Source organism: Salmo trutta, chromosome 21, assembly GCF_901001165.1.
Source record: "Salmo trutta chromosome 21, fSalTru1.1, whole genome shotgun sequence".
Lineage (NCBI taxonomy): Eukaryota > Metazoa > Chordata > Actinopteri > Salmoniformes > Salmonidae > Salmo > Salmo trutta.
In genome coordinates this window covers 26,262,812-26,287,213 of record NC_042977.1, presented here as the reverse complement: position 1 = coordinate 26,287,213, position 24,402 = coordinate 26,262,812, and the positions used below count along the sequence as shown (strand labels likewise).

The 24,402-nt window shown below is 39.7% G+C and overlaps 2 protein-coding genes across 2 annotated transcripts in view; one reads left to right on the top strand and one right to left on the bottom strand.

The window, feature by feature from the left end:
- Positions 1-15,804, top strand: part of LOC115157049 (transient receptor potential cation channel subfamily A member 1-like) — a 25,437-nt gene extending 9,633 nt beyond the window's left edge. Inside the window, exons 7-28 of the mRNA XM_029704934.1 lie at positions 54-199; positions 697-833; positions 933-981; positions 1,070-1,169; positions 1,260-1,360; positions 1,778-1,947; positions 2,358-2,522; positions 3,279-3,393; positions 4,397-4,563; positions 4,714-4,804; positions 4,923-4,982; positions 5,112-5,210; positions 7,651-7,721; positions 10,254-10,422; positions 10,531-10,620; positions 10,893-11,062; positions 11,213-11,342; positions 14,217-14,408; positions 14,508-14,576; positions 14,695-14,799; positions 15,141-15,250; positions 15,456-15,804. Of these exons, the coding sequence (XP_029560794.1) occupies positions 54-199; positions 697-833; positions 933-981; positions 1,070-1,169; positions 1,260-1,360; positions 1,778-1,947; positions 2,358-2,522; positions 3,279-3,393; positions 4,397-4,563; positions 4,714-4,804; positions 4,923-4,982; positions 5,112-5,210; positions 7,651-7,721; positions 10,254-10,422; positions 10,531-10,620; positions 10,893-11,062; positions 11,213-11,342; positions 14,217-14,408; positions 14,508-14,576; positions 14,695-14,799; positions 15,141-15,250; positions 15,456-15,648 (2,699 nt within the window). The 3' untranslated portion in view covers positions 15,649-15,804. The remainder of the gene's footprint in view (positions 1-53; positions 200-696; positions 834-932; positions 982-1,069; positions 1,170-1,259; positions 1,361-1,777; positions 1,948-2,357; positions 2,523-3,278; positions 3,394-4,396; positions 4,564-4,713; positions 4,805-4,922; positions 4,983-5,111; positions 5,211-7,650; positions 7,722-10,253; positions 10,423-10,530; positions 10,621-10,892; positions 11,063-11,212; positions 11,343-14,216; positions 14,409-14,507; positions 14,577-14,694; positions 14,800-15,140; positions 15,251-15,455) is intronic.
- Positions 14,904-24,402, bottom strand: LOC115157051 (dnaJ homolog subfamily B member 6). The gene is made up of 10 exons (XM_029704935.1): positions 24,241-24,402; positions 23,226-23,314; positions 22,947-23,056; positions 22,453-22,518; positions 22,182-22,292; positions 21,091-21,234; positions 19,465-19,684; positions 19,188-19,258; positions 16,476-16,658; positions 14,904-16,118 (listed from the first exon to the last, which is right to left on the bottom strand). Exons 2-10 carry the CDS (start codon positions 23,288-23,290, stop codon positions 16,048-16,050), a joined length of 1,041 nt encoding a protein of 346 aa, XP_029560795.1. The 5' UTR covers positions 23,291-23,314; positions 24,241-24,402; the 3' UTR covers positions 14,904-16,047.

Sequence of the window (24,402 nt, the reverse complement as noted above, 5' to 3'; positions counted from 1 at the left end):
ACTCAAACGATATCCAGCAGATAATTCTTACTCAGTAATTTTCTCTGCTGAAGGTGAGGAGATGGGTTTATCAACTAAAACGCACATCAACTACGTGGACAAATCATTCAGCACTCCTCTTCATCTGGCCATCCATGGAGGAAACCTGGAGGCGATCAAACTCTGCATAGAACAGGGAGCAAAAATCGACCAACAACAGGTATGTCAGCTGGTGATGATGACGCTAAGAAGCTTTTTCTGTGGATATGGAAATAATCATTCAAACTGCACCTAAAAGTATATTCACGTATATGGATTTCAAAATCTAACACAAAAATAACTTTGGTTCTTTCTCAGAACCATAGACAAAAGCACATATATTTAGAAGGCTTCTGAGTAATGGGAAAGACCAATTATGAACCTTAATTATCCTTTTCTTCTAATATAAAACAGTTCCTGTTACAGGCATTCATTTGAAAGGTTCTTAGAACTGAGGTTTTTACAATGTGTTACAGTAAGCAACAATGAGCTATTATGCATCCACCCATAATGGGTACATTGTCAGTTCATGTTACACCCACGAGACATTGGAAGATAACCAAATCCACTCTAAATCTAATCAAGGGGAACGGACCAGTGTCTGTAATATCCTGACATCATTTCAAACTGGTCTGAGTCATTGTGACCTCTGTCATGTCTTTGTGCTTCTCTTTACAGTGTGACAATTCCACAGCCCTCCACTTTGCCTGCATCCAGGGAGCATCCGAGGCCGTCAAACTCATGCTATCGGCATATGATAGAGTCTGTGATGTCATCAATATCCCAGATGGAGCTAGCCAAACTCCACTGCATAAGTAGTACACTGTATACTGTATGCATTTTCATTGGACAAGACGTTGAGGTAAAAATGATATCCTACTCTCTTACTCTTTTATCATATTTTTCACCAACAGGGCAACAATATTTGACCATGTTGGATTGGCTGAATACCTAATTTCAAAGGTAAACACAAAACATGAAAAGAACCAAGAGAAAAATATGAATATTTCCAGTGTTTCATCTTATCATATTAATATGAATTCTTTGACAGGGTGCAGACATTAATTCCATTGACTGTAAGGGTCATACGCCACTGCTTCTGGCAACAAGCTGTAGTGCATGGAAAACAGTGGGCCTTCTTCTCACACACGGTATGTTTCTCAAAGAGAAGCATATGTCTCACATTTAGTTTACACTATTGTACGGTTTGTCATGATCCTGTTCATCCTCTCCTATTTTAGGGGCTAATTTGAAAATAAAAGACAAATATGACTGCAATTTCCTTCACCTTGCCATCTTGCAGCCTAAAGGTCTGAAAAACCTTCCTCCAGAAGTCTTACAGGTAATATTCTAGAATGAACGCACCTGCTAGAAGTTTCAATAGAAAGGATGAAGCTTCCAAAATGACGCTGAGATCCATGTTCAAATTTTAAGGCAACGTCATAAGTTCTAAATATTGCAATGAGCTCATAGAGTATGTTTTAATGAGCGCTAGTGGGGGATCTTGTAAGAACGAACACGTAGTGCGTTACTGCCACCTAGCGTAGAGAACTTGAAGCAAATCCAACACACGAAGAAGGATCACAGGATCATAAGTGTTAGCCTTTGTATTAAACGAGGTTCATTATTAAAACCATATATCTTCTTGTGACTGTCTCAGTAGGATTGACATGTACAATCATTTTGAATAAAGTTGGCAGTAAACACTTAGTTTGACTCTTGAGACCCCAATGGTATCATATTGTCTCTTGCCACACAGTGCAGCAATGTGAGAGAGCTCCTGGGTGCGGAGGACAATGAGGGTTGTACTCCCCTGCATTACGCCTGCAGACTGGGAATCCCAGAGTCAGTGACGAACATGCTCAGACTCAACGTCTCAGTAGACCAGAAGTCTAAGCAGAAGAAATCTGCACTGCATTTCGCAGCCGAGTGAGTTACTTAACCAATAAGACGTGGTATATGGCCAATATTCTTAGGCACGACGCAATGCGGACACAGCCCTTAGCCATGGTATATTGGCCATATATCACAAACCCCAGAGGTGCCTTATTGCTATTATAAACTGCTTACCAACGTAATTAGTGCAGTAAATGTTTTGTCATACCCGGTGTATAAGGTCTGATATACCACGGCTGTCAGCCAATCAGCATTCAGGGCTCGACCCACCCAGTTTATAATTCTGAATAAATCTCTACATTATTGACTCATTGAGTTGTCAATAGACTCATTATACCCCAAAAACATGAACAATTTCACTGTTTGCTATTTTAGCTGGTTTTCAGTTTAGCATTAGTTGTATTTGATAACTTACTTTTTATGATCAATCTTTTCTATTCCAGGTATGGGAGGATAAACACCTGCCACAGACTCCTGGAGTGGATGACCTGCACCAGGCTGCTGAATGAGGGAGATGAGAGGGGGATGACTCCCCTCCACCTGGCATCCCGAGGCGGCCATATTAAAGTGCTGGAGCTACTGCTGCGGAAAGGAGCTCTGTTCCACAGGTACAGTACTCAGTGGTGGAAAAAGTACCCACATTTTCATACTTGAGTAAAAGTCAAGATACCTTAATAGAAAATGACTCAAGTAAAAGTGAAAGTCGCCCAGTAAAATACGACTTGAGTAAAAGTCCAAAAGTATTTGGTTTTAAATATACTTAAGTATCAAAAGAAAATGTAATTGCTAAAATATACTTAAGTATCAAAAGTAAAAGTATAAATCATTTTTTATTCCTTATATAAAGCAAATCAGACGGCATCATTTTCTTTTTTTCTTTTTTACGAACAGCCAGGGGCATGCTCCAACACTCAGACATAATTTACAAACAAAGCATGTGTTTAGTGAGTCTGCCAGATCAGAGGCAGTAGGGATGTTCTCTTGATAAGTGTGTGAATTAGACAATTTTCCTGTCCTGCTAAGTATTCAAAATGTAACGAGTACTTTTGAGTGTCAGGGAAAATGTATGAAGTAAAAAGTACATAATTTTCTTTAGGAATGTACTGAAGTAAAAGTAAAGTGGTAAAGTACAGATACCCAAAAACACTACTTAAGTAGTACTTTCAAGTATCTTTACTTTATTACTTTACACCACTGACAGTATTTCAGACCTGCTACGCACACACTCACTCAAACTCAATGTTAATCTGAGTGAGGTGAACCATTACTGCCCAAACCAGTGGAAACCAATGTATATCGTTTACTAGATTTTCCATTTTGAATCAGCTACAGTAGTAATGAATGTTTACTGTATGCCATTGCAGTGATTCTAAAGGTTGGACCTGTCTACATCATGCTGCAGCAGAGGGATATACCCAGACCATGATCATACTCCTGGAATCAAATATCAAACTGCTGGACAAAACAGATGAAGACAGGGTTTGGGTCCTCTCTTTTTCCACATTCCCTTACCCTGAGGTGGGCTCATCTTCACATTCCCTTACCCTTGAGGTGGGCTCATCTTCACATTCCCTTACCCTGAGGTGGGCTCATCTTCACATTCCCTTACCCTTGAGGTGGGCTCATCTTCACATTCCCTTACCCTGAGGTGGGCTCATCTTCACATTCCCTTACCCTGAGGTGGGCTCATCTTCACATTCCCTTACCCTGAGGTGGGCTCATCTTCACATTCCCTTACCCTTGAGGTGGGCTCATCTTCACATTCCCTTACCCTGAGGTGGGCTCATCTTCACATTCCCTTACCCTGAGGTGGGCTCATCTTCACATTCCCTTACCCTGAGGTGGGCTCATCTTCACATTCCCTTACCCTGAGGTGGGCTCATCTTCACATTCCCTTACCCTGAGGTGGGCTCATCTTCACATTCCCTTACCCTGAGGTGGGCTCATCTTCACATTCCCTTACCCTTGAGGTGGGCTCATCTTCACATTCCCTTACCCTGAGGTGGGCTCATCTTCACATTCCCTTACCCTGAGGTGGGCTCATCTTCACATTCCCTTACCCTGAGGTGGGCTCATCTTCACATTCCCTTACCCTTGAGGTGGGCTCATCTTCACATTCCCTTACCCTGAGGTGGGCTCATCTTCACATTCCCTTACCCTGAGGTGGGCTCATCTTCACATTCCCTTACCCTGAGGTGGGCTCATCTTCACATTCCCTTACCCTGAGGTGGGCTCATCTTCACATTCCCTTACCCTGAGGTGGGCTCATCTTCACATTCCCTTACCCTGAGGTGGGCTCATCTTATCTGTTTCCTTTCTGTTTAGCTTGAGGGAGTAAGATGTCTATGTTGAAATACAGAGAAAGTCTTCCACAAATAGATATCATTCCTCTTTCTGAAAAAAGAAATCCAAAGGTTATTGTTGCCATTATATACAATCCTCTGTTCTAATTTCGAAGTGCTATGTTTTACTTTTGGTGCAGAACACAGCGTTACATCTGGCTGCCAGGGAGGGCCATGCGGCTGCAGTGACACTGCTCCTGGGCAGAGGGGCCCAGATGATGCTCAACAAGAGTGATGCCTCCTTCCTCCACGAAGCTGTTCTCAACGGCAGGAAAGACGTTGCCTTCGCTGTCATCGACAATGAGAGGTTGGGCCACTGTTGTACGATACAGTGGATACTTTATCTATGTGCTGTTACGATGCTTTGACAGTACAGTGATGTGTTTGATTATTGGTATTCAGCTGGATTGTATGACAATACCATATTGACATGTACAATATAACCTGTCTGTTTCAGATGTGCTGAGGCTATGCTATTGTTCGAAGTGAAGTCAACTAAGCGATGTGTTGTCATGGACATGATAGAGTTCCTGCCAGAGTCATTCAAAGTTAGTTTTATAAAATAAACTATGCATAAAGGAAACTATGATAAAGGAAATGGATACAAATCTCCCATTTCTCAGTCAGCATATTAGAAAACATTAATGGTACAGTGTTTCTCCACAGCATCTTTTGGACACGTGTGTGAAGGAGTCAGATGATGATGTAAATAGCTACAACTACTCTGTACGTCTGTTCTCTCTATTCTGTATTTGGTATTACCTTCTTAAAACGCAGATTCATTATTGCTTAATCAAATTCACAAAAACATTCCAGTTAGGGTGTGTTGTAAACTAATATGTCTTTTATCAACAGATCGAGTACACTTTCAAATGGCTCCAAGCTCCCATTCATATCATTAAGCTTGCAAAAAGAGACAAAAGCTACTACTTCCAGCCTCTCACTGCTCTGAACGTTAGTAGCCACTGCAATACTGTAGACCAGTGTTTCCTAGCTCTGGTCCTCCAGTACCCTCAACAGTACATATTTTTATTGTAACCCTGGACAAGCACACCTGATTCAACTTGTCAACTAATCATCAAGCCCTCAATGAGTTGAATGAGGTGTGTTTGTCCAGTGCTACAACAACAATGTGTTCTGTTGGGGGTATTCCAGGACCAGGGTTGGGAAACACTGCTGTAAACTGAACTGCACTGTTTTCAAACATGGTATTTTGCTCTAGGGTTAAGGGCCATGAAGTTTCCCCAACTAACACTTTAAAGCAAAACAGTGCAATATCAGGAACAGGTCATATACAGTGACTTCGGAAAGTAATTTGACCCCTTGTCTTTTCCCACATTTTGTTACATTACAACCTTATTCTTAAATGGATTTTTAAAAAGTCCAGCAATCTACACACAATAACCCATAATGACAAATCGAAAACAGATTTTTAGACATTTTTGCAAATGTATTAAAAATAAAAACAGAAATACCAAATGTACATAAGTATTCAGACCCTTTGCCTATGAGAATTGTGAGCAGTTGATGTTATTCTTCAATAACACAGACCCCAAAGCAAATCAGGGGGAAAAAAATATATTTCTTCAAAGAGAACAAATCATAGTTGTTATGCTGGAAAGTAGATGACAGATGTTCATTCTTCCCTGTCCTCAATGTTTTCTCCACTGAACAAAGAGACAGGATGTAGTTTATACCCCAACCCTAGCCTGTGGTTGACCAATTAGAATTCCTTGCAGCAAAATTGGGCCAATGGCCAAATAACAAGTATCCCGTTTCAGGCTCAATGTATAGACAATTTGGACCAATGAGAACTGGACACATGTAGCTATGAGTCCTGGACTGAAATTCCTCTCATGTCCCTGAACCATTCATCTTCAGTTCCCCTCTTGACCTTTAGTCCTCTGCGTTGTGTATTTACCTTTGAATATTCTTACATGATCAAAATTGAGCTCAGGTGTATCCTGTTTCCATTGATAATCCTTGAGATGTTTCTACAACTTGATTGGAGTCCACCTGTGGTAAATTCAATTGATTGGACATGATTGGAAAGGCACACACCTGTGTATATAAGGTCCCACAGTTGACAGTGCATGTCAGAGCAAAAACCAAGCCATGAGGTCGAAGGAATTGTCCGTAGAGCTCCGAGACAAGATTGTGTCGAGGCACAGATCTGGGGAAGGGTACCAAAAAATGTCTGCAGCATTGAAGGTCCCCAAGAACACAGTGGCCTCCATCATTCTTAAATGGAAGAAGTTTGGAACCACCAAGACTCTTCCTAGAGCTGGCTGCCTGGCCAAACTGAGCAATCTGAGCAATCACTCTGACAGAGCTTCAGAGTTCCTCTGTGGAGATGGGAGAACCTTCCAAAATAACAACCATCTTTGCAGCACTCCACCAATAAGGCCTTTATGGTAGAGTGGCCAGACGGAAGCCACTCCTCAGTAAAAGGCACATGACAGCCTGCTTGGAGTTTGCCAAAAGGCACCTAAAGACTCTCAAACTATGAGAAATAAGATTCTCTGGTCTGATGAAACCAAGATTGAACTCTTTGGCCTGAATGCCAAGCGTCACGTCTGGAGGAAACCTGGCACCATCCCTACGGTGAAGCATGGTGGTGGCAGCATCATGCTGTGGGGATGTTTTTCAGAGGCAGGGACTGGGAGACTAGTCAGGATCGAGGGAAAGATGAACGGAGCAAAGTATAGAGGGATCCTTGATGAAAACCTGCTCCAGAGTGCTCAGGACCTCAGACTGGGGCGAAGGTTCACCTTCCAACAGGACAACGACCCTAAACACACAGCCAAGACAACACAGGAGTGGCTTCCGGACAAGTCTCTGAATGTCCTTGAGAGGCCCAGCCAGAGCCCGGACTTGAACCCGATCGAACATCTCTGGAGAGACCTGAAAATAGCTATGCAGCGACGCTCCCCATCCAACCTGACAGAGCTTGAGGGGATCTGCAGAGAAGAATGGGAGAAACTCCCCAAATACAGGTGTGCCAAGCTTGTAGCGTCATACCCAAGAAGACTCAAGGCTGTAATCGCTGCCAAAGGTGCTTCAACAGTGTATTGCTTAAAGGGTCTGAATAATTATGCAAATGTGATATAAAACATTTAAAAATATTTGTAAATTAGCAAACATTTCTAAAAACCGGTTTTTGCTTTGTAATTATGGGGTATTTTGTGTACGTTGATGAGGGAAAAAAAATATTTAATTCATTTTAGAATGAAGCTGTAACGTAACAAAATGTGGAAAAAATCAGGTCGGAACACTTTCTGAAGGCACTGTATGTATTTGTCATTCCCACAACACAACATTGTTGGATAGTGGAAAGGAAAACGTTATTATCTAATATGTTTTCAAAGTGTTTATATTGTTATTTTTTTACTAGTCCATGGTGCAATTTAACCGCATAGAGCTTCTGACCCATCCTGTCTGCAAGAAGTATCTAGAAATGAAATGGTGAGTGACACTGCATGACCTTTATCATAATACGTTATCGTCATACTACCGTCTCCAACACTGTAAATATTAACATCATACTACCGTCTCCAACACTGTAAATATTAACATCATACTACCGTCTCCAACACTGTAAATATTAACATCATACTACCGTCTCCAACACTGTAAATATTAACATCATACTACCGTCTCCAACACTGTAAATATTAACATCATACTACCGTCTCCAACACTGTAAATATTAACATCATACTACCGTCTCCAACACTGTAAATATTAACATCATACTACCGTCTCCAACACTGTAAATATTAACATCATACTACCGTCTCCAACACTGTAAATATTAACATCATACTACCGTCTCCAACACTGTAAATATTAACATCATACTACCGTCTCCAACACTGTAAATATTAACATCATACTACCGTCTCCAACACTGTAAATATTAACATCATACTACCGTCTCCAACACTGTAAATATTAACATCATACTACCGTCTCCAACACTGTAAATATTAACATCATACTACCGTCTCCAACACTGTAAATATTAACATCATACTACCGTCTCCAACACTGTAAATATTAACATCATACTACCGTCTCCAACACTGTAAATATTAACATCATACTACCGTCTCCAACACTGTAAATATTAACATCATACTACCGTCTCCAACACTGTAAATATTAACATCATACTACCGTCTCCAACACTGTAAATATTAACATCATACTACCGTCTCCAACACTGTAAATATTAACATCATACTACCGTCTCCAACACTGTAAATATTAACATCATACTACCGTCTCCAACACTGTAAATATTAACATCATACTACCGTCTCCAACACTGTAAATATTAACATCATACTACCGTCTCCAACACTGTAAATATTAACATCATACTACCGTCTCCAACACTGTAAATATTAACATCATACTACCGTCTCCAACACTGTAAATATTAACATCATACTACCGTCTCCAACACTGTAAATATTAACATCATACTACCGTCTCCAACACTGTAAATATTAACATCATACTACCGTCTCCAACACTGTAAATATTAACATCATACTACCGTCTCCAACACTGTAAATATTAACATCATACTACCGTCTCCAACACTGTAAATATTAACATCATACTACTTTCTCCAACACTGTAAATATTAACATCATACTACCGTCTCCAACACTGTAAATATTAACATCATACTACCGTCTCCAACACTGTAAATATTAACATCATACTACCGTCTCCAACACTGTAAATATTAACATCATACTACCGTCTCCAACACTGTAAATATTAACATCATACTACCGTCTCCAACACTGTAAATATTAACATCATACTACCGTCTCCAACACTGTAAATATTAACATCATACTACCGTCTCCAACACTGTAAATATTAACATCATACTACCGTCTCCAACACTGTAAATATTAACATCATACTACCGTCTCCAACACTGTAAATATTAACATCATACTACCGTCTCCAACACTGTAAATATTAACATCATACTACCGTCTCCAACACTGTAAATATTAACATCATACTACCGTCTCCAACACTGTAAATATTAACATCATACTACCGTCTCCAACACTGTAAATATTAACATCATACTACCGTCTCCAACACTGTAAATATTAACATCATACTACCGTCTCCAACACTGTAAATATTAACATCATACTACCGTCTCCAACACTGTAAATATTAACATCATACTACTGTCTCCAACACTGTAAATATTAACATCATACTACCGTCTCCAACACTGTAAATATTAACATCATACTACCGTCTCCAACACTGTAAATATTAACATCATACTACCGTCTCCAACACTGTAAATATTAACATCATACTACCGTCCCCAACACTGTAAATATTAACATCATACTACCGTCTCCAACACTGTAAATATTAACATCATACTACCGTCTCCAACACTGTAAATATTAACATCATACTACCGTCTCCAACACTGTAAATATTAACATCATACTACCGTCTCCAACACTGTAAATATTAACATCATACTACCGTCTCCAACACTGTAAATATTAACATCATACTACCGTCTCCAACACTGTAAATATTAACATCATACTACCGTCTCCAACACTGTAAATATTAACATCATACTACCGTCTCCAACACTGTAAATATTAACACCATACTACCGTCTCCAACACTGTAAATATTAACATCATACTACTGTCTCCAACACTGTAAATATTAACATCATACTACTGTCTCCAACACTGTAAATATTAACATCACACTACCGTCTCCAACACTGTAAATATTAACATCATACTACCGTCTCCAACACTGTAAATATTAACATCATACTACTGTCCCCAACACTGTAAATATTAACAACATCAGATTAAAAGTCATGCCAAGCTACAGTATATAGTAAGCTATATACAAAATGTATTAGTGCACAGTCACCTGCAAATACTCACCAAAGGATTTCTTATATCTACATAGGAACGCCTATGGTATCAAAGTGCATCTGCTCAATCTGGCTGTCTACTCACTTGGTCTGGGGCCTCTGACACACATCATTCATACTCTGAAGCCCATCCTCAACACCAATGTCACCCATACTACATCACCATCATCATCAGTAAGCATGGTGACCACCTCCCTTGACAAGGTGCCGTATGAGATCCGATTACATCCACAGCAAGACATTAGACTTCTTTCCTAATGTATTTGTTTGTCTCAGAAACCCAATTCAATAACAACTCCTCCATCTTCACAGCAAAGCTATTTTATCACCACCTGCATGTTCCTGATTCTTGCCATGAATCTGTACACAGTTGGCAAGGAGCTGGTGCAGATAGTTCAGCAGGTAATCATGGAAATATAAATCTGTTCTAAATACTGTAGCCTCAATCCATGGTATGTGATTCATCTGGTAGTGTGATTTGATCATTTTCAATATATTGTAGCGAAGTTAACCCAACATCTAGCAACCTTGTCAAAGAGCTTGGATAACTTGGTATAACGTTTAAGGTGTTGGGTTGACAGTCGCTGAACCCGGGTTCGAGTCCCATTCGGGGCTACCTCCCGAATTCATTGCAATATTGAAATAGACGTTCATTTGATGTGTTTATATTCAAGGGTTCAAAGTACTTCCGTGATGTGACCAATGCATTGGACTGGGGTGCTGCTGTCACTTCTCTGTTGTTTGTGACCCCTTTACTGATGGACTTCAAGGACACATGGCATTGGGAGGCTGGGGTAGTGGCAGTTCTTCTATCCTGGATCAACTTTCTCCTCTATTTCCAACGGTATGGAGACTAAATGTTGTTTTTACATAAAATAGTATAGGTTTACTGAGATTCATCTTTGAAGAAACATTTATTTATATAAACTGATCAAATATATTTTTCTGATCAACAACAGCAATTTTAACAAATAAAATCACTATTGGTCCACAGGTTTGAACGTGTTGGGATCTACGTGGTGATGTTTTTAGAGATTGCAAAAACTCTTTTAAGCATCATCGTACTGTTCTTCTTCTTGCTGCTGGCATTTGCATTGGCTTTCTATGCCCTGATACAAGACCAGGTATGTTTACAGGACCACAGAGATTTAACAATGTGTATGAAGAACATTGTACTGTATGGTATTGTGTAATGTATGTAGCTGAGTGTTTTTGTCTGTGAACATCTGTTTAAAATGACCAATAACTGGTACCTGTATTTGTATAATGCATTTCCACAGTTACAGTGAGCTCCAAAAGTATTGGGAGAGTGACACATTTGTTGTTGTTTTGGCTTTGTACTCCAGCACTTTAGATTTTAAATTATGCAATGACTATGGGGTTAAAGTGCAGACTGTCAGATTTAATCTGAGAGTATTTTCATTCATATGGGGTGAACCATTTAGAAATTACAGCACTTTTTGTACATACTGTAGTCCCCCCATTTTAGGGGACCAAAAGTATTGGGACAAATTAAGTTATGTATTTTAAAGTAGTCAAAAGTTAAGTATTTGGTCCCATATTCATAGCACGCAATGACTACACCAAGCTTGTGACTCTACAAATGTGTTGGATGCATTTTTGGTTGTTTCAGATTATTTTGTGCTCAATAGAAAATAATGGTAAAAAATGCATTGTGTCATTTTGGAGTCTCTTTTATTGCAAATAAGAATATAATATCTTTCTAACACTTTTACATTAATGTGGATGCTACCATGATTACGGATAATCCTGAATGAATCGTGAATAATGATTAGTGAGAAAGTTACAAAATACACAAATATCATACCCCCAAGACATGCTAACCTCTCCCTATTACAATAATAGGACAGGTTAGCATTTTTGGGGGTGTGTGATATTTGTGTGTCTGTAACTTTCTCACTCATCATAATTCACAATTTATTCAGGATTATCCATAATCATGGTAGAAACAGTGACTCCAAAACGACACAACACATTATTTACCATTCATTTCTATTGGCCACAAAATAATCTGAAACATAACCAAAACAAACAGCAAATGCATCCAGCACATTTGTAGAGTCACAAGTTAGATGTAATCATTGCGTGCCAGGAATATGGGACCAAATACTTTGACTTCTTTAATACACATATACAGTTGGAGTGGGAAGTTCACATACACTTAGGTTGGAGTCATTAAAACTCGTTTTTCAACCACTCCACTAATTTCTTGTTAACAAACTATAGTTTTGGCAAGTTGGTTAGGACATCTACTTTGTGCATGACACAAGTCATTTTTCCAACAGTTGTTTACAGACAGATTATTTCACTTATAATTCACTGTATCACAATTCCAGTGGGTCAGAAGTTTACATACACTAAGTTGACTGTGCCTTTAAACAGCTTGGAAAATTCCACAAAATGATATCATGGCTGTAGAAGCTTCTGATAGACTAATTGACATAATTTGAGTCAATTGGAGGTGTACCTGTGGATGTATTTCAAGGCCTACCTTCAAACTCAGTGCCTCTTTGCTTGAAGTCATGGGAAAATCAAAAGAAATCAGCCAAGACCTCAGAAAAGAATTGTAGACCTCCACAAGTCTGGTTCATCCTTGGGAGCAATTTCCAAACGCTTGAAGGTACCACATTCATCTGTTCAAACAATAGTACGCAAGAATAAACACCATGGGACCACGCAGCCGTCATACCGCTCAGGAAAGAGACGCGTTCTGTCTCCTAGAGATGAACGCACTTTTGTGCGAAAAGTGCAAATCAATCCCAGAACAACAGCAAAGGACTATGTGAAGATGCTGGAGGAAACAGGTACAAAATTATCTATATCCACAGTAAAACGAGTCCTATATCAACATAACCTGAAAGGACGCTCAGAAAGGAAGAAGCCACTGCTCCAAAACCGCCATAAAAAAGCCAGACTATGGTTTGCAACTGCACATGGGGACAAAGATCATACTTTTTGGAGAAATGTCCTCTGGTCAGATGAAACAAAAATAGAACTGTTTGGCCATAATGACCATCGTTATGTTTGGAGGAAAAAGGGGGAGGCTTGTAAGTCGAGGAACACCATCCCAACCGTGAAGCACGGGGGTGGCAGCATCATGTTGTGGGGGTGCTTTGCTGCAGGAGGGACTGGTGCACTTCACAAAATAAATGGCATCATGAGGCAGGAAAATTATGTGGATATATTGAAGCAACATCTCAAGATATCACTCAGGAAGTTAAAGCTTGGTCGCAAATGGGTCTTCCAATTGGACAATGACCCCAAGCATACTTCCAAAGTTGTGGAAAAATGGCTTAAGGACAACAAAGTCAAGGTATTGGAGTGCCCATCACAAAGCCCTGACCTCAATCCTATAGAAAATTTGTGGGCAGAACTGATAAAGCATGTGCGAGCAAGTTACACCAGCTCTGTCAGGAGGAATGGGCCAAAATTTACCCAACTTATTGTGGGAAGCTTGTGGAAGGCCACCCGAAACGTTTGACCCAAGTTAACCAATTTAAAGGCAATGCTACCAAATACTAATTGAGTGTATGTAAACTTCTGACCCACTGGGAATGTGATGAAATAAATAAAAGCTGAAATAAATAATTCTCTCTATTATTCTGACATTTCACATTCTTAAAATAAAGTGGTGATCCTAACTGACCTAAGACAGGGAATTTTTACAAGGATTAAATGTCAGGAATTGTCAAAAACTGAGTTTAAATGTATTTTGCTAAGTTGTATGTAAACCTCCGACTTCAATTGTAAGTGAACTTGTCCCAATACTTTTGGATCCCTAAAATGGGTGACTATGCGCAATGAATATGCAGAAAAAGTGCTGTAATTACTTAACGGTTCACCCAATATGGATGAAAATACCCTGAAATTAAAGCTGACAGTCTGCACTTCAAATCCAAAGCGCTGGACTACAGAGCCAAAACAACAACAAACTAATGGAGTTCACTGTATATGACTTTATGCATCTTTGTTACCAGAACTTTGTTGACAGTGGATCTAGCATGCTGCTAGCAATCATGCAAGTATTTGTCATGATGGTTGGAGAACTCAACTACCAAGAAAATATCCTGAAGCCATTTCTGGAAGGGATTCTGCCATTCCCTTCTTTGACCTACGCCATTTTTGTTATCTTCACCTTCGCTGTGCCCATTCTCCTCATGAACCTAATGGTAAGTCCTAAAATCTTACAGGAATCAATTTACTTATACTCCCATTATCAACTAAGGATGCTTCATTGCATCTACGTGACTACCTTTTGTGTGACATAGATTGGCTTGGCTGTTGGTGACATAGCAGAGGTACAGGCGAATGCTGTGCTGAAGCAAATGGGAATGCAGGTGTGTTTTGATTTCTTTGTAATTTTTTTAAAACTCATAAAGAATTTTTAAACTCTTTACTAGTGTTTGACAGCCAGGATAAAAAAAATGCCATGTATTATAAACCATTATTCTACAGATTGAGCTTCACACTAGTCTAGAGGAGAAGATGCCGTACTGGTTAATGAAGAGGGTTGACCAGGCCTCTCTCACTGAGTACCCTAACAGAGCCTGCGGCAGAAAGGTGTGTCCTTTCTACAAGTGGTCGTATTTAAAAGAATATGTTAACTGCCCTTTGAATGTTTGTGTAAAATGGAAGGGCTTTCAAATTGAAAAACAGAACAAACATTTTGAGATCCTTTCGAAGGCGTTTAATAAAGGACTTTCTTCAGTTTATCTATTGATCTATACAAATTGTGAATCAGTTAGTTTAAAGGATTGTTTAATCAACTAATACTCTGCATGGAAATACTTCTGGAGAGACATGGAGTTTGTCCAAGCCCACCATAGGACACTGTTAGTTTTTGGTATAGATGTTTGGTAAACAACATAGTAATAATGAATAGTCTGAATCTCCTTTAACAGAGAGAAATGTTCTTTGCAATGCTGGGTATGGGGCATGAGAGAACCCGTCTCAACCCCACTTCCCATCCATCTACACCTATGGAACAGGAAATCAGTAAACAGAAGTACAGGTGAGGACTTAGTTCACACCAGTGGTTAGTTTGACCTTATTCAAATACAACAGCAGAGCAACATGATATTGTTTATCAGTATTTAGTTAATCAGTATTTAGAAATCTATCAGTATTTAAAGTGCATTCTATCCATTTTGTATTAAGCGCTTCAATACTACAGACATTTTTAGACTATTAAAATAGATAATCTATTATTTACCCAGGCTGAAGGAGATGTCTAATGTTATTGAGAAGCAGCACAACCTGCTGAAGCTGATCGTTCAGAAGATGGAGATCAGTTCGGAGGCTGAGGAGGAGCATGACGGTCCTCAGCTGTTCCAGGGCTACAGGGACAAGCCCCTCCCCTCCCAGAACAAATGGAACCCTCTGCTGAGGGCACTGGCAGCTAGGAAGTAACATCCATCACATATATTATAATGGACTGACAAGTCAACCCCTGCACATCACCCATTCAATATTTCAGCTAAACTAATCGACAGTCTTCCTTTAGTAATGTATATTACTGGATGTAAGGGAAGACAAGTGTCATGATTTAAACTCATTTCAATTGTATTTTGCATGGTTTTCTGAATCATTTAGTCAGATGCACCCCACATTTTCATATGGGCGTAAGATAGGATATATAATAGAAAACTAGTCAGGATTATACATTTACAGTATCTGTGCATTCTTGCTAAAGCGCTTTGAGGACCCCATATTTAAGTGTCCTTTAAAACAATATTCATTGTTAAGGGTGTATCAATAACATATTGTTTCCGTAGCTGACTAGGAGGACAAGGATCTGTGTGTACTGGATCATGTTTTTCTCTTTTTGGCATCCTCTGTGGGCTCAGGCATGGGTTTCTTCCTCTTGTTTTCACTGTGTACTGGAGAGAGATGCATAAGAAAAAGACAGCTTATTTGATTGTGGATCCAGTGAGTCCAGGGCCCATATTCACATTGCGTCTCAGAGCAGGAAACCTGATCCAGGACGTGATCTCTCCTTGTCTTATTCATAATGATTTAAAAGGCTAAATTGATACTAGATCACAACTCTTACTCTTTCTTTTGATAGGCCCAAAACTACAGTATGAAAACAAAAAAGCCATTATTCCACTTTGATTGAGAATTGAATCCCTGCACACCTTCTCCATGTTTCCAAGTAACTTATAAAAGTAAAAGAAATATTGCCCACTATACAATTATGGGAATGTTAGGGATCATGTATTGAAAGTGGTTCTAACCTGAAGCTGGGCTCCTTCCCTCCTCTCTGTCTGGAGTGGGCCTGTGGGAGGAAGTCTTTACATGATGATGAGGAGGACGGGGAACAGGGGACCGGGAGGCATGTGCACTGGAGGAGTGTGCAGTAACAGTTTGTCTGCACTCCTCCTGTTGGACTGCTTGAACTGTGGCAATAGGCTTTGCCCCTGGGGAGAGGAATGGGGTGTTGTAAGAAGAGAGGGGTGACACCAGTTACCCCCTACAATACATACGGTCTTCAATAGGAAACGCTCCATTGGATTTCCATGCATGGATAAGAACGGACGTACAGTATGTAAATGACTGAACCTAAACAGGTGCAACCATCAGATGGATCATGTTGAAATGAACAGTTAATTGCTAAATACATAAAAGGGACAAAGGCAAAATGCTGTGAAATCTCAAAAATGCCATATTCTGAGTGAAAGTTGTGGCTTTTTCAATAGGGTGTATTATTTTGGGTCATATAAACAGTGTGTGTGAGAGAGAGAACACAGTCTGTTCTATATTGCATATTTCTATGTGCAATAACTCTAAACATTTTCCAGTAAAGAGGAGGTGTGGAGTGAAACATAGAAAATGAGGACTTAATAATCTCACATACAGTGCATTCGGAAAGTATTCAAGCCCCTTGACTTTTTCCACATTTTGATATACAACCTTACTCTAAAATAATATATTAAATGATTTTCTTCCCTCATCCATCAGAAATACCATATTTACATTAGTATTCAGACCCATTGCCATGAGACTTCGAAATTGAGCTTAGGTGCATCCTGTTTCCATTGATCATCCTTGAGATGTTTCTATAAGATTCTTTGGTCTGATGAAACCAAGATTTAACTCCTTGACCTGAATGCCAAGCGTAACGTCTGGAGGAAACCTGGCACCATTCCTACGGTGATGGATTGTGGTGGCAGCATCATGCTGTGGGGATGTTTTTCAGGGACTGGGAGACTAGTCAGGATCGAGGGAAAGAGGAACGGAGCAAAGTACAGAGAGATCCTTGATGAAAACCTGCTCCAGAGCACTCAGGACCTGACTGGGGTGAAGGTTAAACTTCCAACAGGACAACGACCTTAAACAGACAGTGGCTTCGGGACAAGTCTCTGAATGTCCTAGAGTGTCCAAGCCAGAGCCCGGACTTGAACCCAATCGAACATCTCTGCAGCGGCGCTCCCCATCCAACCTGACAGAGCTTGAGAAGATCTGCATAGAAGAATGGGAGAAACTGCCCAAATACAGGTGTGCCAAGCTTGTAGCGTCATACCCAAGAAGACTCAAGGCTGTAATCGCTGCCAAAGGTGCTTCAACAAAGTACTGAGTAAAGGGTCTGAATATTTATGTAAATGTGATGTTTTAAAAAAAATTTAATACACTTGCAAAAAATTCTACTTTTTTGGGGGGGTTTGTCATTATGGGGTATTGTGTGTAGATTGATGGGGGGAAACAATTTAATACATTTTAGAACAAGGCTCTAACGTAACAAAATGTGGGGAAAAAATCAAGGGGTCTGAATATTTTTCAAATACACTGTAGATGAGCAGAGATAAATGTGAATGAGGCTAATCAAGTTGCATGCAACTTTGTCAAGTCAACTATAGCTAAACTACAATAAATTGATTCTTATGGTAAAAGTAGCGCCCATGCTACTTTATTATGGACTCAGCTGACCAATTGACATCATGTACATGGCAAGAATATCCTCCATTGATTATGCTTTCACACCATGAAAACATAGTAAATGACAAGACAGAAATGTCATGCAAAATAGGAAAACTAGAATGCAGGTAGAAAGATATGTAGAAGATAGAAAGCCTGTTCGTGCAGTTAGTACAGTAGCACTCACACAAAGGGATCAATCCTCTGTAAGCAAAGCAGCAGTTTAGGATGATGAACTGCTTGTTCTATTAGAAGAAACAGCACACCACGCCACTCAAGACTGTCCGTCCAATCCCCAAAAAAGGATGAAATTCATATTTATTGATTTTAAATTGTTTTACAAAGTACACAAAATTCCTTGTATATTCATGTATCATTTATATAATGAATCGTTAATTTGTGCATGGTTATGCAATCATAACATTAAGACTGAACAACATTTATTGGCATACATGCTGAAATGAACAAAACAACTAAAAACACCTGTATTAGAACAAATAAAATAGCATATTAACACTTTCTACCAGCATTTATAAAAGAAATGTTACTAACAAAGGTTAGATAAGCAATCAGGTCGTAAACAGGGTTTTAAAGCAAGGGTTACGTTTTCCAGTTAACACTCATATTAATATACAGATGAAAAAGCAAAGTCATGCTTTATCCAAATGCACAAAGCGTTCCTTGTCCAAAACACTATCAGAGAGACTGCAATAGAGCGAAGAAGTGCATACGGAAAGACAGTACAAACAGAAGTTCTCTGATCCTAACTTACTTACACCATGGTCCCAAACGCAAGTAAAACACTCCATCCTGAGCCAAATTGTTGACAGCTCGAATTCATAAATACATTAACAAAATGCATAGAAAATTGAATTTACTCAATGGACACTGACCTACAAACTCTAACAAGGGAAAACCAAACAAAAGTACAAACATCCAAACAATGACATAACATTGTTTTTTTTGAGCTCAAGTTTGTGCTGGTAATGCTCCAGTAGATTACTTGTTATCCAGTCGCAGTAGTTGTTCCTTACCATTGACGGTTAGTGATCTTAACTGTCCGTCTTCTTCCACCTCTACGCGTTCCTGTCCATTCTCCACAATTCTAAAGTATGGAGGGGGATTAAAATACTTTTCTAAATCAATGCACTTCAATAAGAACCCATGTTAAAGGATACACTATCATCAGAGGCTATCTGGCCTAATAGAAAAGTAGATAACTAGTTGCATTTTCCCTTTGAAAACATAACAATTAAAGACTAAACAAAACAATATCAGCTTCACCGTGTGGTTAGAGAGCTACTAATCTACCTTTTTGTTGTGATTTTCCTGCCGTTGATGAATTTGGTGGAGGTTGATACAGAGCGGAAGTTGCCCATCCCGCCGCCTCCACCCCCGCCGCCAAAGGAGGTGGAGGAGAAGGCAGTGAAGCCCCCATGGCCTCCTCCTCCTCCCAGATGACCCATGTGACTCATATGGCCCATAGGACCCATATGACCCATGTGACCCATGTGTCCGAAAGAGGTAAAGCCTGTCAGGGAACAGAGAGATGACATTCACTTATAGATCCATAACAATCACATCTCTAAACGCAACAAGAAATACATCCTCTAACTGCTTTAAGGAAAATAAGTTCTGGATTGATAGCTTTACACTTTATTTGACGGTAGAGACAGGACCAGGTATTTCCTAAGAAATTAGAAGGTGAACTGATAAATAACATACGTTTGTTTCTTTGGGATCATTTTTTGTTTAAACATGTACAGTACAAGTGAAAAGTTTGGACACACCTACTCATTCAAGGTTACTTTAAGACATGAAGGTCAGTCAATGCGGAACATTTCAAGAACTTTGAAAGTTTATTCAAGTGCAGTTGCAAAAACCATCAAGTGCTATGATGAAACTGTCTCTCATGAGTACCACCACAGGAAAGGAAGACCCATAGTTACCTATGCTGCAGAGGACAAGGTCATTAAAGTTAACTGCACCTCAGATTGCAGCCCAAATGAATGCTTCACAGAGTTCAAGTAACAGACATCTCAACATCAACTGTTCAGAGGAGACTGCGTGAATCAGGCCTTCATGGTTGAATTGCTGCAGAGAAACCACTACTAAAAGGACACCAATAAGAAGAAGACACTTGCTTGGGCCAAGAAACACGACAAATGGACATTAGACTGGTGGAAATCTGTTCTTTGGTCTGATGAGTCCAAATTTTAGATTTTTGGTTCCAACCGCCGTGTCTTTGTGAGACACAGATTAGGTGAACGGATGATCTCTGTGGTTCTCACCGTGAAGCATGAAGGAGGAGTGATGGTGCTTTGCTGGTGACACTGTAGGTGGTTTATTTAGAATTCAAGGCACACTTAAACAAAATAGGCTACCACAGCAATCTGCAGCGATACACCATCCCATCTGGTTTGCGCTTAGTGGGACTATCACTTGTTTTCAACAGGACAATGACCCAAAACACACCTCCAGGCCATGTAAGGGCTATTTGACCAAGGAGAGTGATGCAGTGCTGCATCAGATGACCTGGCCAACAACAATCACCCGACCTCAACCCAATTGAGATGGTTTGGGATGAGATGGACCGCAGAGTGAAGGAAAAGCAGCCAACAAGTGCTCAGCATATGCGGGAACTCCTTCAAGACTGTTGGAAAAGCATTCCAGGTGAAGATGGTTGAGAGAATGCCAAGAGTGTGCAAACCTGCCACTAAGGCAAAGGGTGGCTATGTTGAAGAATATAAATTATAAAATCTTGTTTAACACTTTTTTGGTTACTACATGATTCCATATGTATTATTTAATCGTTTTGATGTATTCACTATTATTCTACAATGTAGAAAATAGTAAAAATAAAGAAAAACCCTTGAATGAGTAGGTGTGTCCTAACTTTTGACTGGTACTGTATATCCGGGACCTGTGTTTCCTGACCTGGGTCAAACGCTGTGAAGCCTGCACCAAACGGTGGGAAGCCACCGAATCCCCCGAAGAAGGGTCCCCCCGTTCGACTCCTGCTCACTCCCCTGTGGTGCCTCCTCCCTCCACCGAAGAACTCATCCCCAAACGGATCCCCTCCTGCAGGAGAAGAGAAGAAAGAGTGTGAAGAGAAGAGAGACTGTGTTCAGTTTCTGGGTGACAGCTAAAGTTATAAACAACGAGAAATAGCCTGCATGCTTTTAGATAAATAGACCTACACCACCTATGCACAGAAAGTGAATGTAATGCAATTTACTAACTGTAAATGAACTAAATTATTTATATTATTAGTTTCTGGGATAAGCATACTGAGTCTATTGTAACCAACCCAACATGATCCTCATAAAGGACGACTGGGCCCCCTCTTTCATCTCTGACTTTCCTTCTCTGGTTGCCTATTTCATCTCTGCCTGCCTCTCATCTCTGTCCTTCCTTCTCTGTGCTCTCCTATCTCCTACTGATTGTCCCCCTCTTCCGTCTGCAGCGCTCTCTGTAAAAGCTTTAAAAGATATATATTGTTGACAATGTATTACCAATACTCAAAAAACAATACTCAAAAATGCTCGTAGAAAGAGGAGGAAAGGAAGCGCTGCTAAGGTACACAATAGTACATTTTCGTAGACAGAAGGTGCCCTTTGGTAAACGGGGTGAATTGGTCATCAAAAAAGAAAGGAGGACCAAGGCACTCTTCATATAATTCATTAAAATGCCTTTATTTGTATGGCATGTTCAATAGAAACAAAGTTTTTTTTTAAACTGACACGTTTCGGCTGCATGGCCTTCGTCAGGGGGTACAAAGAAATAATACAATGTCCTCTTTGAAAACAGCTTTTCCACTTAGCCTGAATTTGAAGAGGGAGTGGTTACAAAATTGATTGGACAAACCTAGTAAGCAATACTATACACATTAAAAAGTGAAATACTGTAGCTATGAGAAGCGTCAAGAATAAGAAAGCAATATATTCCATAGTACACTAGAACACAGCAAACACGAACAACAACAAGTCTAAACCTAGCTGAGGGCAATTGAGCTCAAAAATGCTCACCAAAGAAATCCGCAAAAGGATCTCGACCGCCAAAGAACTCTCTGAAGACATCTTCAGGATTGCGGAACGTGAACCCTTCGTTGAAGTGATCACCATTGTGGTAATGTCCAACTAAATTAAAACAAAAAGGATGAATATGGTCAGTGGAAATAATAATAAGTGTTATGATTGTTTATTACAGATGAATAGAGTAACTAACAATTAAACCGTCCACAAAATAATTGTATACATTTCAGAGATCCGCCAAGAGCATAATAAAGAAAGGACTTACCACCTCCTCCACTGTTTGTTGTTAGGCCTGCTTTACCATAGCGATCATACATGTTCCTCTTGTTGGCTACAATAGAATATAAAAACGTAAACTCCCATCAAAACAAACAGTAAAATGATAAACAGGATGATAACAAGTGAGATACACTGGATGCTTGCCAAGGGTTCAGAGGGACATGACACTGGGTAAGTACCTGCAGATCAGCATATACAGCCTTTATGGGATTATTAAGAGGAATTTCAGAAGGAATCAAATATAATCTTTCGCAACCTCAACTACTCACATCGCATTAACACACAGTTTAACAATTGCATAACAGTTGTGGATGCTGCTATTGTATGTGAAAAACAGCTTCCTTGAAAAGAAAATAAGTTATTTTGGTAAAGTACATCTAACATGTCATGGATGCAGATATCAGTGCATTATTTATTGTTCATATATTATAAATACTGTGTTCTCTTGGCTTCAAATGCCTTTCAAAATGTATGACTTACCATCTGACAGAACCTCATAGGCCTCAGAAAGTTCTTTGAACTTTTTCTCTGCCTCTTCCTTATTTTCTGGGTTTTTGTCAGGATGCCATTTTAGTGCCAATTTTCTGTACCTGAAAGCAGAGAAATACATTAAACAGCAACTCAAGGGGACTTGAAATGTAAGCCTACCTTATTATCACAGTATATCAAACATTTAAAACTTCTGAAATTCCCATCATCTACACCTAGTGCCAGTCTATCTATTGGAATACATACGCTAAACTTGACAAGAATACTTACGCTTTTTTTATGTCTTCTTGAGAAGCATTTCTTAGGACTCCTAAAATGTGATAATATTCCACCATGGTTTTGTATAAACTTTTTCCAACCTGTGTGAATAGGAAACAGTAATGTAAAATTTGCAGGAGTGCACATCTTATATAAACTATGATGTAAATGGCCAATTATTTCCCAGGCCTCAGGGAACAAAAAATGCAAGTACAGCAGCACCTTGAATATGGGATAATCTATAACTTAAATTACTTTATCCTCCCCTGACTGGACTGGCAGTTGCCTGGTAACTAATTGGCATGCCTAAGTGACAGCTGGAGGATGGGGACTTACGGTCCCATAAAGGTCAACGCTTTATCGTCCAAAGAGGTCACATTCTGGCTCAGTGTAGAACATACCCCCTGGTGCAATTTGACAATAACCAGGCCTGATTGACAACCCTGGATCAACCACAGGGGCAATGCCACAATTGTCCGTATGTTGAAGCTCCTGATCTAGGTAACTAACATGTACTAGTGGGGACATTAATCGTTGTGCTGCGGCTGCGTTAGTCAGGTATACAACGTTAGCTAGCTACTGTTTAATTAACTATCGATTTAATCAGTTGGAAATAATTGTATACAATTTCGCAGAGTCTCATCTTTTTCTCTTTCCGCCATATCTCTGAAATGTCACTCTGCATTCTACTAGCTAATGCGTTTATAATGCTCACTATGTTAACGTTAGCTAGAAGATTGCTACCTCAATTGCATATCCAGTTTTGTTCTCCGTCCTGTGCCTCCTAGCATTACACATCACCTAGCAACTCAAAACTAATCACACCAAAGCTAAAGACCATACTGAGTGTTCTAGCAAACATCAACATTTTGCAGTAACTTGCGTTGCTGTCAAAATTATCATTCTGGCTAGCTAACTAATGCTAACTAACAGGCTAGCAAGCTAACTAGCTAGCTAATGTTTTTGTGATGATGCTCAGCATCAAAGGAATGTGTCACTGGTAAAACAAAAGACGTGGTCAAATTACCTAGCTCTTCAGCCGTCCCAGTTTTCTTCTATAGCCTGATAAGTTTCCAGTAGTGATTTATTATCGTTTTCCAGTTATGGTTATTCAAGAAAATGCTGCTTTGCCCCAGACAATTCAGCAGCCTTGGGTTGTTTGTAGTTTTACGTAACATCCGGTTAGCTA

What these genes read in the sequence shown, in the direction of transcription:
- LOC115157051 (XM_029704935.1), bottom strand. Translation starts at nt 23,290, where the DNA reads ATGGTGGAATATTATCACATTTTAGGAGTCCTAAGAAATGCTTCTCAA. An exon ending in AACAAACAGTGGAGGAGGTG is followed by an intron (nt 22,293 to 22,452) that starts GTAAGTCCTTTC and finishes GTTTTAATTTAG; the next exon opens with TTGGACATTACCACAATGGT. An exon ending in CTTCACAGCGTTTGACCCAG is followed by an intron (nt 19,685 to 21,090) that starts GTCAGGAAACAC and finishes GTTCCCTGACAG; the next exon opens with GCTTTACCTCTTTCGGACAC.